At 36.8% G+C, this 12572-nt stretch overlaps 1 protein-coding gene across 1 annotated transcript; it reads right to left on the bottom strand.

The window, feature by feature from the left end:
* Positions 1-3698: 3698 nt before the first annotated feature.
* On the bottom strand, positions 3699-5506 carry LOC141302171 (uncharacterized). Its single transcript, XM_073832358.1, has 3 exons — positions 5014-5506; positions 4514-4796; positions 3699-4343 (listed from the first exon to the last, which is right to left on the bottom strand). The coding sequence occupies exons 1-3, from the start codon at positions 5265-5267 to the stop codon at positions 3702-3704; spliced, it is 1179 nt and encodes a 392-aa protein (XP_073688459.1). The 5' UTR covers positions 5268-5506; the 3' UTR covers positions 3699-3701.
* Between the last annotated feature and the right edge of the window lie 7066 nt (positions 5507-12572).

The raw sequence follows: 12572 nt of genomic DNA, 5'->3' as shown, positions 1-12572 counted from the left end.
GTCTAAATTTTAAGATATAAATAAAAATTATGACATGAAGCGTAAAAAAAATATGAGATACTAAGTTATATGTGATGAAAAACTGAAATTATGACAGTCGTAATTATGAAATATGTCTAACCTAAGAGATAAGTCATAATTATAAGACAAAAAGTTTAAATTATTACAAAGATATAACACTAATGCTTCATTATGAAATAAAGTCTAAATTATGAGATACTAAGTCATAAGTATGAGATAAAAACAAAATTATGACATAAAAAGTAAAAAAAGATATACTAAGTCATAATTGTGAATTAAAAAGTCCAAATTGTGAGATAATAAGTGATAATTATGAGATACCAAGTCATAATTATGAAATAAAAACAAAATGATGACATAAAAAAGTAAAAAAAAGATTATACTAAGTTATAATTGTGAATTAAAAAGTCTAAATTATGAGATACTAAGTCATAAGTATGAGATAAAAACAAAATTATGACATAAAAAGTAAAAAAAAGGATATACTAAGTCATAATTGTGAATTAAAAAGTCTAAATTGTAACTTAAGTGATAATTATGAGACAAAAGTCTAAATTACAAAATACCAAGTCATAATTATGAAATACTAAACCATAATTCTGAAATAAAAAGTCTAAATTGACATGGTAAATAATCATACCATTAAAAGTCTAAATTATGAGATACTAAGTCATAAGTATGAGATAAAAAGTTGAAATAATGATAAAAAATTATAATTATGACAAACAAATAAACATAAGAGATACTATTGCATAATTATGAAGTCTAAATTATGAGATACTTAATCATAATTATGAGAAAATTAAAAATTAAAATTAAATGTCATAATTATGAAATAAAGTCAGAATTGTGAGATAAAGCATAAATATGAGACAAAAGTCTAAATGATGAGATATTAAATCATAATTATGAAATTAAAAATCTAAAATAGGAGATTCTAAATCATAATTGGGAATAAAAAGTCGAAATTGACATGATATATAATAATAAAATTAAAACTTGTGAAATAAAACTTAATTATGAGACAAAAGTCTAAATTATGAGATACTAAATCATAATTATGAATGAAATACCTTATGATAGTTATGACAAAAGTCAAAAATGAGATACTAAGTCATAATTATGAGATAAAAAAGAATTAGCACTAAAAAAAGTTAACACTTATAATTTTGAATTAAAAAGTCAAAATTGTGAGATAAGTCATAATTACGCAACAAAAGCCTATGAGAAACTAAATTGTAATTAGTAATGAACGAGTTCAAAGATTAAAAATACTGTAACAAATGTATTGCTCGTTGTTAGTTAATGCAATAATTAATTTTAACGAATGGAACCTTATTATAAAGTGTTACTAAAATCATGTCTACAGCAAACACTCATGTCATGTCATATTCATTGTCATTCTCACTTATATTCAATATTTTACTGGCTAGAAATTGTGCTTTGTGAGTGTGAGCTCTATAAAACCTTTTTATACTTTAAATTTCACTGGTGCAAAAGTGCTGTAAAATATGCCTCAATATGATGAATGTTGCAAATGCATGTGTAATTAGGTGATTTGAACTCTTGTTACTACAGCAATTATGATCATTAAGCTCTTTGTAAGATAACTAAGTACCATAATGAGCTCAATTACATCTGCTTTTATTTTTAATCTTGCATAAAGTGTACATTGTAAATTTTGAATTACGTTTAGATGAGAAACATTGCTTTTTAAATAAAATGAGATGAAACATTTATTGCTTTTGCTTTGACATTCATCAACAATGTTTCCATAACGTGTATTTTGAGGTGCAGCTCGTCATATTAATGGAGTGTTTTCACTAGTTAGCAGTAAACTGGTTAGCTCACCTGAATATGTTTGTAGATTTTGAATAAATAAATTTATCTTTTAACTAAAAATCTAAAAAGTATGTGCTTTTTAAAAAATATTTAAGTTTTTAATACATTCATTCATTTGGCTCAGTTCGCGAATCTTTTAACTCAGTTCAGGATTTTAGAACAAGTTCGCGAATCATTTGGCTCAGGTCGTGTCTTTACAACAAGCTCGCGAATCATTTGGCTCAGTTCGGGTCTTTAGAACAAGTTCGCGAATCATTTGGCTCAGTTCGCGAATCTTTTAACTCAGTTCGGGATTTTAGAACAAGTTCGCGAATCATTTGGCTCAGTTTGCGAATCTTTTAACTCAGTTCGGGTCTTTAGAACAAGTTCGCAAATTATTTGGCTCAGTTTGCGAATCTTTTAACTCAGTTCGGGATTTTAGAACAAGTTCGCGAATCATTTGGCTCAGTTTGCGAATCATTTGGCTCAGTTTGCGAATCATTTGGCTCAGTTCGGGTCTTTACAACAAGCTCGCGAATCATTTGGCTCAGTTCGGGTCTTTAGAACAAGTTCGCGAATCATTTGGCTCAGTTCGCGAATCTTTTAACTCAGTTCGGGTCTTTAGAACAAGTTCGCAAATTATTTGGCTCAGTTTGCGAATCTTTTAACTCAGTTCGGGATTTTAGAACAAGTTCGCGAATCATTTGGCTCAGTTTGCGAATCATTTGGCTCAGTTCGGGTCTTTAGAACAAGTACGCGAATCATTTGGCTCAGTTCGGGTCTTTAGAACAAGTTCGCGAATCATTTAGCTCAGTTCGGGTCTTTAGAACAAGTACGCGAATCATTTGGCTCAGTTCGGGTCTTTAGAACAAGTTCGCGAATCATTTGGCTCAGTTCGGGTCTTTAGAACAAGTTCGCGAATCATTTGGCTCAGTTCGGGTCTTTAGAACAAGTACGCGAATCATTTGGCTCAGTTCGGGTCTTTAGAACAAGTTCGCGAATCATTTAGCTCAGTTCGGGTCTTTAGAACAAGTTCGCGAATCATTTAGCTCAGTTCGGGTCTTTAGAACGAGTTCGCGAATCATTTCCCTGCTGAAAAAAACAGCTAAAACCAGCCTAGGCTGGTTGGCTGGTCTTAGCTGGTTTAAGCTGGAAATGGCTGGTTTTAGCTGGTCTCCCAGCCTGGCCAGGCTGGAAAAATGGCCAAAACCCCTCTAAAACCAGCCTGCCTCCCAGCTATGACCAGCTAAAACCAGGCTGGTTGACCAGCTAAAACCAGCCAACCAGCCTAGGCTGGTTTTAGCTGGTTTTTTCACCAGGGTTGGAATCATTTTAAAATGGAACTTCTAATCGCAAATCTTCTGTTTTTTTCTGTTGGTTTTTTTGTTTGTTTTGTTTTTATTAAACAAAACATCGAACCATTACAGTTTTTGCCTATTGCTTACACACTTTTTGCAGAATTTGGCTCATTATGTCAAAACTCTACACACAAATAAATCAGACATAGCACTTGGGGATTAACAACTCACATCTATGCCAAAATGAAACACAGCAATCAAAACTTAACACTCCTTTCTAAAAATGAAATTCTTGCAACAAAACCATACACACAAGGACCATTTGAATTAGTCTTTCATATCACCCGCAACACACTGATGGGCTTTATATAAAACACTGCAGTCTTTGTGTTTGTATTTTTATTGTCATTTTCTCAAACTCAAAAGTAGAGTTTCTGTAATCAAACATTTTTACACAAAAAAAAAAACATTCATACAGAAATACAGAAAAATAAAATCAAATATCCTCAAATTTAGCAACAAAACAAAAGTAAAAAAAAAAAAAACAGGGGGGCCAGGGGCTTATGGATCCCGCCTTCTGTTCGGATCTGGCCACAAGACCTCATCAACATCACAAGCGATGTCCTCGCGGGCTAGGCATCGGGGAAAATATCGCCTTGTGTGCCGAATCCACCCTTGGATTGATCCCACTTCAATGTCTCCGCATGCCTCTTCCATTGCTTGCAGAAGAGTCATGCGGGCGTGTGGTTGCCGATCATATACTTTCCACCGCCACGCTGAAAAGAATTCCTCGATTGCATTTAGAAAAGGGCTGTAAGGGGGCAGGTATAAAACTGTAAAATTGTTATGGTTGTTGAACCAATCTCGGACCAGAGCTGCCCGGTGGAAACTAACATTATCCCAGATGATAACAAACCTGGGCTGTTCTGGTCTCTCCTGCACAACAGCATGTAGTGCATCTAAAAATGCAATGATCTGTTCTGTATTGAAGGGACCTAGAGTGGCATGGTGATGCAGGACTCCTTGGACACTAATTGCAGCACACAAGGTGATATTTCCCCCACGCTGCCCAGGGACATTCACAACAGCCCTTTGCCCAACTACGTTACGGCCCCGACGCCTGGTTTTGGCCAGATTAAAGCCTGCCTCATCCACGTAGATGAACTCATGTGGCAGTTCGGCAGCATCAAAATCCAGAACTGTCTGTATCAGAAAATATTGAGTAGTGTTACTGAAAACACATAAAGTAACTACAATGTCTAGAATTTCACACAAGTAGGTGCTGGGTTGGGTCAAGCTGCAGGCTGGGCAGGGGCAGCATAAACCGTCATTCCCACATCAATATATAGTATGTAAAGTAAAGTGACACATACCTGCACATAATCATGGCGCAGATCCTTCACCCTGACACTGTTCCGCTCAAATGGCACCCTGTACAGCTGCTTCATTCTGAAGTTATGTTTCTTTAGGATGCGACTTAGTGTAGAAATGCTGACCCGGTTGATATGGTTGAATACATTTCTGTCTTCAATGATGCGTTGTTGCAACTCTCGAAGTCGGATTGCATTATTTTCTCTGACCATTTCTATGATGGCAAGCTCTTGTTGTTCAGTGAAGAGCCGTGCCCTTCCACCCTGAGGAGGTCGTCCAATCATTCTGTAGAAAATGCCACCACAAGATGTCATTGATTAGGTTCTTTTTCACATACTGTAATTTCAAACTGTACATAGTACTGTATCATCACAATGTTTTTCTCTTTTACATATACTTCACAGCACTACCTATTTCTGTATAGTACAGTTACTGTAATATGATACAGAATCATGTGACACATACAGTAGGTACAGTCTGGAGTGGAAACTTGAAGATATACCTGTTCTCCAGTCGGAATGTTCTTATTATCGATGCTACTGTGTAGCGACGGAGGTTAGGGTGGACTCTTTGCCCAGCCTCCCTCATGGACAGGCCATGATTTATCACATGGTCCACCAGAGTAGCCCTGATGTCATCAGACACACGTCTACGCACTGGTCCTTGTCTTTGTACTCGTCCTCGTCCTCGTCCTCTTCCACGTCCGAATCCTCTCCCTCTTTGTCCTCCTCTAACTCTGACTCTCATGGCCTCCATGCTTCCAAAGTTCTCAAAATGGTTTACCTGAGGCCTATTTGTAGTGCTAAGGCTCAGACCGATTGGTGTTCTGTTTTCTGTGCAAGTGTTTTCAGGTGTGTATGTAAGTGCCTACAATTGCCAGATTAGTTTTGCATTTTGAACAGAGTGTTAACCCAATGATAACAGGTGATTTTGTTTGTGAACAATGTGTCTAATGTAAGAAAACGTGTGTATTGTTTCGCAATAAGTGTGTCACAGATTTGCAAACAAAGTGCAAAGTTGACAATGTGTTTAAGCTATGGTTATACTGTGTTTAAAGTATGCTTCAAGAAGTTTAGGTATTGAGGCTTTGATCTAAGCATTCGGTTTTAGTGTTTAAGCAATGGGCAAAAACTGTAATGCAATACAGGAATAAAACAAAACACAGAAAAAAAGAAAAAAGAGACAAAGTATACACAGATACAAGTGTGTTGCCAGGTTTAAAAAAATGTAATAAATGTACACCTTAAGATGAGAGAAGAATAGCTTAGATACTGGTTTTGTCTGCTTTAGGATTAACAGAACTTTAGTTTTGGTAGTTTCCATAGGCCCTATATAATTTTCTAGATGAACTTTGAATAAAGAAAAGAGACAGTACATTTAATGTATGTGAAATTTAGCTAGCAGGAAATACAAATTAATTAAGTAAATTTTTTCTAAGTCTAAAATATAAGGTAAGTCGGTTGTGAAATAAAAAGTCAAAATGATGACAAAAAGTTCAAAATATTTTTTTCATGGCTTATTGCATTAATGAAGGATAGTAATGGTAACATCTCTATAAAAGAACAGATGGCTAATATGTTTAATGGTTTTAAATATAAATATTTGTCACATTTGGTAAAAAAGGTCACAGTGTGAAAGTGTAAAGTCGGGTTTGTGTCACTAGGGGTCAGTGTTTTACAATAAATGACACTGCTGTGGCTTTGCCAAAATCAGCTGATCATGCTTCACTAATAGAAATACCATAGTATTACCATGTTTTAAACATGGCTTTGGACAAATATCATCATTACACCATGCTATTTTTGTAATCATTGGCAAATCCATGTAAAAACCACAGTGAATGTACCACAGTGTTACCATCTGATATCATAATTGTAGTATACTAGTAGCCTACTTTTCTCCTATAAAGTCCTATTTTTTTAGAGTTTTGTGGCTGGATTTTGTGGAAAAGCCATATTAAAGGATTCACTGACAGTAGTAAACTTGATAGCATGGTACATGTTTAAGAGTTATGCAACAAAACTGGTTTTTGGTCTTCTATTCAGATGCTCCAGCACAAAATAAACCAAGATGAACAATCTCTGCAGCTCAGAATGTGTGAAAACAATAGAGTGTACTTGAGAAACTCATTCGCACAGTCGCACCAGGAACAGCATCAGTCGAGCCCCGCAGCTCCGTGCAGGTGAGCAAAGATCAGCACACAGGTGCTGCTCACTTTATTTACTGCTCCAGCGCAGTCTGCCGCAGCTCTGAAGAAACGTTTGTTGCTTAGCTGTTGTTTTTCACTTTCAATAACACAAATAAGGGAAAAACTGGGGCACTTTTGGAGTTTTTTTTAATTCTCCTTTCTAAGCGTCTCTCTCCGTTGTTATTTCTCGAGGGTCTCAAGTGGCTGCTGTTGTCTGGAAAAGGCTTCAGATTGTGTTTGAATGATTTTATTTTCCTGGTGGCATTTTAGAAAATGACGTGCTGCGAGGACGACAGTATTATTGTGTTTTAGTCCCATCAGCCACAACATCAATAACTGATGGACCTCTGGGAGCATCACAAAACACACACATTTTATTTCACATTTCATTGCATCTCCTACTTCTGTTGTACTTTAATTAAGCTAATTAGTTAGTGGTGTTTGCTAAAGCATGCATAGCAATTACTAGTAGTCACATTAATCTGAGTCAGCTTCTAAAAGTTCAATGCATGCATTGTCCTGCAGTGTTTGAAGAAAACACCTGGCAACCAGCCATGACACTCTAGCAACCACATAGTAACAGGTTAGCGACCACCCAAACATTTGAAACTACACAGCAACACCTAAACATTTGCAACAACATAGCAACCACCCAAAACAAATTTGGAACCATATAGCAACTGCCTAGCAACCACCCAAAACATTTAAAAGCACATAACAACACCCTAGCAACCACCCAAATGTTTGGAACCATATAGCAACCACCAAAACATTTGAAACCACATAGAAACAAGCAACCACCCCAAGACACATTTGGAACCACATAGCGACACTCTAGCAACCACCCACTTATTTGAAACCACATAACAACACCCTAGCAACCACCCAAAACATTTGCAAACACATAGGAACCCCATAGCAACCACCCAAAACACAATTGGAACCACATAGCAACACCCTAACAACAAATTAAACATTTGCAACAGCCTAGCAACCACCTAAAACATTTGAAAGCAAATAACAACACCCTAGCAAGCACCTACTTGTTTGGACCCACACAGCGGCCACTCAAAACACAATTTGAACCACATAGCAACACCCTAGCTACCACCCAAACGTTTGCAACCACATAGCTAGCAAACAACACCCTAGCAAACCACCAAAACATTTGAAAGCACATAATAACACCCAAGCAACCACCCAAAACATTTGGAACCACATAGCAACACCCTAGCAACCACACATGATATTTTAAACCACATAGCAACACCCTAGCATATGGTTTCACATATTTTGGGTTGTTGTTAGGGTGTTTCTATATGGTTTCAAATGTTAGGGTGGTTGCTATGTGGTTTCACATATTTTGGGTGGTTGCTAGGGTATTCAATCATTTGTAACAAATCATTTGTAAGCCAATCATTTGTAACCACATAGCAACGCCCTAGCAACCACCAAAACATTTGCAACCACCCAAAACATTTGCAACCACTCAAAACACAATTGGAACCACATAGCAACATCCAAGCTACCACCCAAACATTTGGAACCACATAGCAACACCCTAGCAACCACACAAAATATTTTAAATTACATAGCAACACCCTAGCAACCCCACAAAATATTTTAAAGCACATAGCAACACCCTAGTAACAAACCAAGCATTTAAAACACACGGCAACACCCTAGCAGCCACCAAAAATATCTGAAACCACATAGCAAATAGCCAAACATTTGAAACAACACAGCAACAGCATAGCAACCACCCAAAACATTTAAAAGCACATAACAACACCGAAGCAACCACCCAAAACATTTGGAACCACATAGCAACACCCTAGCAACCACCAAAATATTTGCAACCACATAGCAACTGTCTAGCAACCACCCAAAACACATTTGAAACTACATAGCAATCACCCAAACATTTGAAACCACACAGCAACCCCCTAGCAATCATTCAAAACACAACTGGAACCACATAGCAACACCCTAGCAGCCACCCAAACATTTCAACCACATAGCAACACCTTAGCAACCACCAAAACATTTGCAGCCGCATAACAACCCTGTAGCAACCACTCAAAACACAATTGAAACCACATAACAACATCATAGCAGCCAGCCAATCATTTGTAACCACATAGCAACACCCAAGCAACCACCAAAATATTTGCAACCACATAGGAACTGTCTAGCAACCACCCAAAACACATTTGAAACTACATTGCAATCACCCAAACATTTGAAACCACACAGCAACCCCCTAGCAACCATTCAAAACACAATTGGAAACACATAGCAACACCCTAGCAGCCACCCAAACATTTCAACCACATAGCAACCACTCAAAACACAATGGGAACCACATAGCAACACCATAGCTACCACCCAAACATTTGCAACCCCATTGCAACTCTCTAGCAACCACCAAAACATTTGGAAGCACATAATAACACCCAAGCGACCACCCAAAACATTTGTAACCACATAGCAACCACTCAAAACACAATTGGAACCACATAGCAACACCCTAGCAACCACTCAAAATACAATTGGAACCACATAGGAACACCCTAGCAACCACCAAATTATTTGCAACCACATAGCAACTGTCTAGCAACCACCCAAAACACATTTGAAACCACATAGCAACAACTTAGCATCCATGCAAAATATTTTAAACCACAAAGCAACACCCTAGCAACCACCCAAAATATATGGAAACACATAGCATCCCCTAGCAACCGCCCAAAACGCATTTTAAACGACATAGCAACCACCCTAAACATATGGAACCACACAGAACACAAAAATGAGCATCACCCATCTGTTTTTTCCTCCCCCTTTGACATCACTGAGATTCTTTATAAATCTGTGTTCATCCTGGCCAGCGTGAGGCGGGTCATCATATGCTATTGTTGACAGGTTTTCTGTCCTCATGTCACGCTCTGAATCGCAGTCAATCACAGCAGAAACATTCTCTCTATCTCGGCTGACCGAAAATATTAAAAGCCGGCAATAAATTCCGGCGGAGGAGTTATGAGCTCTATTCAAATATGCCATGGCCGCCTGTGACCCGCAGCTGTCTCACATCCGAGGTGATATTAGATTCTGGCTGAGATGCACGTGGGCGTCAGAGTCCGTGGCGAGACCTTCGAGAGCCGGGACGGATCCGCTCTGTCAGGCTTTATTGGTCGCCCATAAGAGCTGGGCTGTTGTTGATCCTTTACTCCTTTATTATGGGATCTGGAGGGATTAGCTGCGAACGTGAGGCGTGTTTCACCGCTGCAGGAGAGTCTCAGGCTCCATAATGGCTGCCGGCTCTCAGATTAGACCGAATGGCCTTTCGGCGACGCCAAACGGGTCACCAGGGCCGAGCAAAGCTCCTCTGTTCAGAGCCAAAACGCAGCTTGACCGCTTGATTTACTGGGTCAGTTTCTGAGAGACTTCTCGTCTTGTTAAGAATAAGAGACTAGCCCAACTCGTTTCAGCACAAGGACGGCGTCACAGATGTGTCAGAAAAAGGCCGGAGTGAAAAAAGTGGCCTGATTTCAAACTGAAAGCCACAATCTGAAAAGAATAACTTTGTAACATGTATTGAATAACATTTTTAATATTTTTAATATCTATAAAATATAAATTCTTGGTTTATAATATTAATTATTAAATTACTCAAATTAAATTATGTATAGCTATAAATACAAATAATATATTTTTATATTTTAATATAAATATAAATTATTGGATTGTAATATTAATGTAAATAAAAATAATTTTAACTACTTCTTTTTTTCATCATTACTGGTATCTTATTTTATTTTTATTTTTTTTTATATTTGTGACCCTGGGCCACAAAACCAGTCATAAAGGTCAATTTTAAAAAAAAAAATCAAAATATTGAGAAAATCGCCTTTAAAGTTGTTCAAATGAAGCTATAAGCAATGCATATTACTAATCAAAAATTCATTCATTTTTATATCAGTTTTGATATATGTATGGTAGGAAATGTACAAAATATCTTCATGGAACATAATCTTTACTTAATAACCTTATAATTTTTGGCATAAAAGAAAAATCAATAATAAATACTTGTGCTACTTAAGACTGGTTTTGTGGTCCAGGGTCACATTTTTGTCGACTTATTGTCGTTAGGAGTAATGCTTTGGCCATATAAAACACTTCTACCATACTACTATAAACTCCTTTACAATTGAGAAATTGTTAGAGAGAGTAATGGTAGAAATGGTATTGATTGATTGCGTTGTGCTTGAGGTGTAGAACAAAAAGGTCAAACACATGTATTATAGTCAGAGTGAGGTGAAGTTTGACAGCGTGAGCTTTGAGAGCGACTCTGGTTTTAATGGCTGTAAGAGTGTCTTCAATTCAAAACTGACCACATCAGAGAAAAATCTATTCTCAGCGTCTCCAGAACGATACGACGGAGCCTGATAACCAGGGATTGAAATCAGCCTTTTCACTCACCAGCCAACTGGGCTACGGAATTTTTAAGTCACCGGCCATTTATAACTTCTACTAACCAAAAAAAAAAAAAAAAAAAAAAAAAAAAACCCCACAAATTCTTACATTTAATCAGTCATTTATAATAATAATAATAACAAACAAATGAAATCAGTATCAACAAAATTCATCTTTGCAGAAGTTGCATCTGAGGTGGCATTTAGACGTATTTACACAGTTTAATGAAATCCAGAGGAACATGGAATGCTTTAACCTCAAGCTAGAATCATGCTAAATATGTTAGAATCATGCTACCAACATGCTAATTATGCTAGCAACATGCTAGTCACATGCTAATCATGCTAGAAACGTGTTAACAACATTTTGTTAGCACAACTTGGTAATCATGCTAGCAAAATGCTAGTGACTTGATAATCATGCTAGCAACATGCTATTAACATGCTAATTATGCTAGCAACATGCTGGTAACATGCTTATTATGCTAGCAACATGCTAGTAACATGCTAATTATGCTAGCAAAATGCTAGTAACATGATAATTATGCTAGCAACATGCTCGTAACATGCTAATCATGCTAGAAACATGCTAACAACATGTTAGTAATTTGATAATCATGCTAAAAAACATGCTAGCGACATGCTAGCAACATGTCAGTAACTTGTTAATCATGCTAACAACATGCTAGTAACATGCTAACAACATGCTAGTAACTTACTAATCATGGTAGCAACATGCTAGTAACATGCTAACAACATGCTAGTAACTTACTAATCATGGTAGCAACATGCTAGTAACATGCTAACAACATGCTAGTAACTTACTAATCATGCTAACAATATGCTAGTAACTTACTAATCATACTAACAACATGCTAGTAACTTACTAATCATGGTAGCAACATGCTAGTAACATGTTAACAACATGCTAGTAAAATGCTAACAACATGCTAGTAACTTACTAATCATGCTAACAACATGCTAGTAACTTACTAATCATGGTAGCAACATGCTAGTAACATGCTAACAACATGCTAGTAACATGCTAACAACATGCTAGTAACTTACTAATCATGCTAACAACATGCTAGTAACTTACTAATCATGGTAGCAACATGCTAGTAACATGCTAACAACATGCTAGTAACTTACTAATCATGTTAACAATATGCTAGTAACTTACTAATCATACTAACAACATGCTAGTAACTTACTAATCATGGTAGCAACATGCTAGTAACATGCTAACAACATGCTAGTAACTTACTAATCATGCTAACAACATGCTAGTAACTTACTAATCATGGAAGCAACATGCTAGTAACTTTCTAATCATGGACGCAACATGCTAGTAACTTTCTTATCATGCTAACAACATGCTAGTAACTTTCTAATCAT

This window comes from Garra rufa, chromosome 25 (assembly GCF_049309525.1).
Source record: "Garra rufa chromosome 25, GarRuf1.0, whole genome shotgun sequence".
NCBI lineage: Eukaryota > Metazoa > Chordata > Actinopteri > Cypriniformes > Cyprinidae > Garra > Garra rufa.
This window is presented reverse-complemented; position numbering and strand designations above follow the sequence as displayed.

Excerpts from the sequence above, each read along its gene's own strand:
- LOC141302171 (XM_073832358.1), bottom strand. The coding sequence starts at position 5,267 with ATGGAGGCCATGAGAGTCAGAGTTAGAGGAGGACAAAGAGGGAGAGGA. Across the intron at positions 4,797-5,013 it reads ACATTCCGACTGGAGAACAG|AATGATTGGACGACCTCCTC; the intron begins GTATATCTTCAA and ends CATTTTCTACAG. Across the intron at positions 4,344-4,513 it reads TGCGCCATGATTATGTGCAG|ACAGTTCTGGATTTTGATGC; the intron begins GTATGTGTCACT and ends TTTCTGATACAG.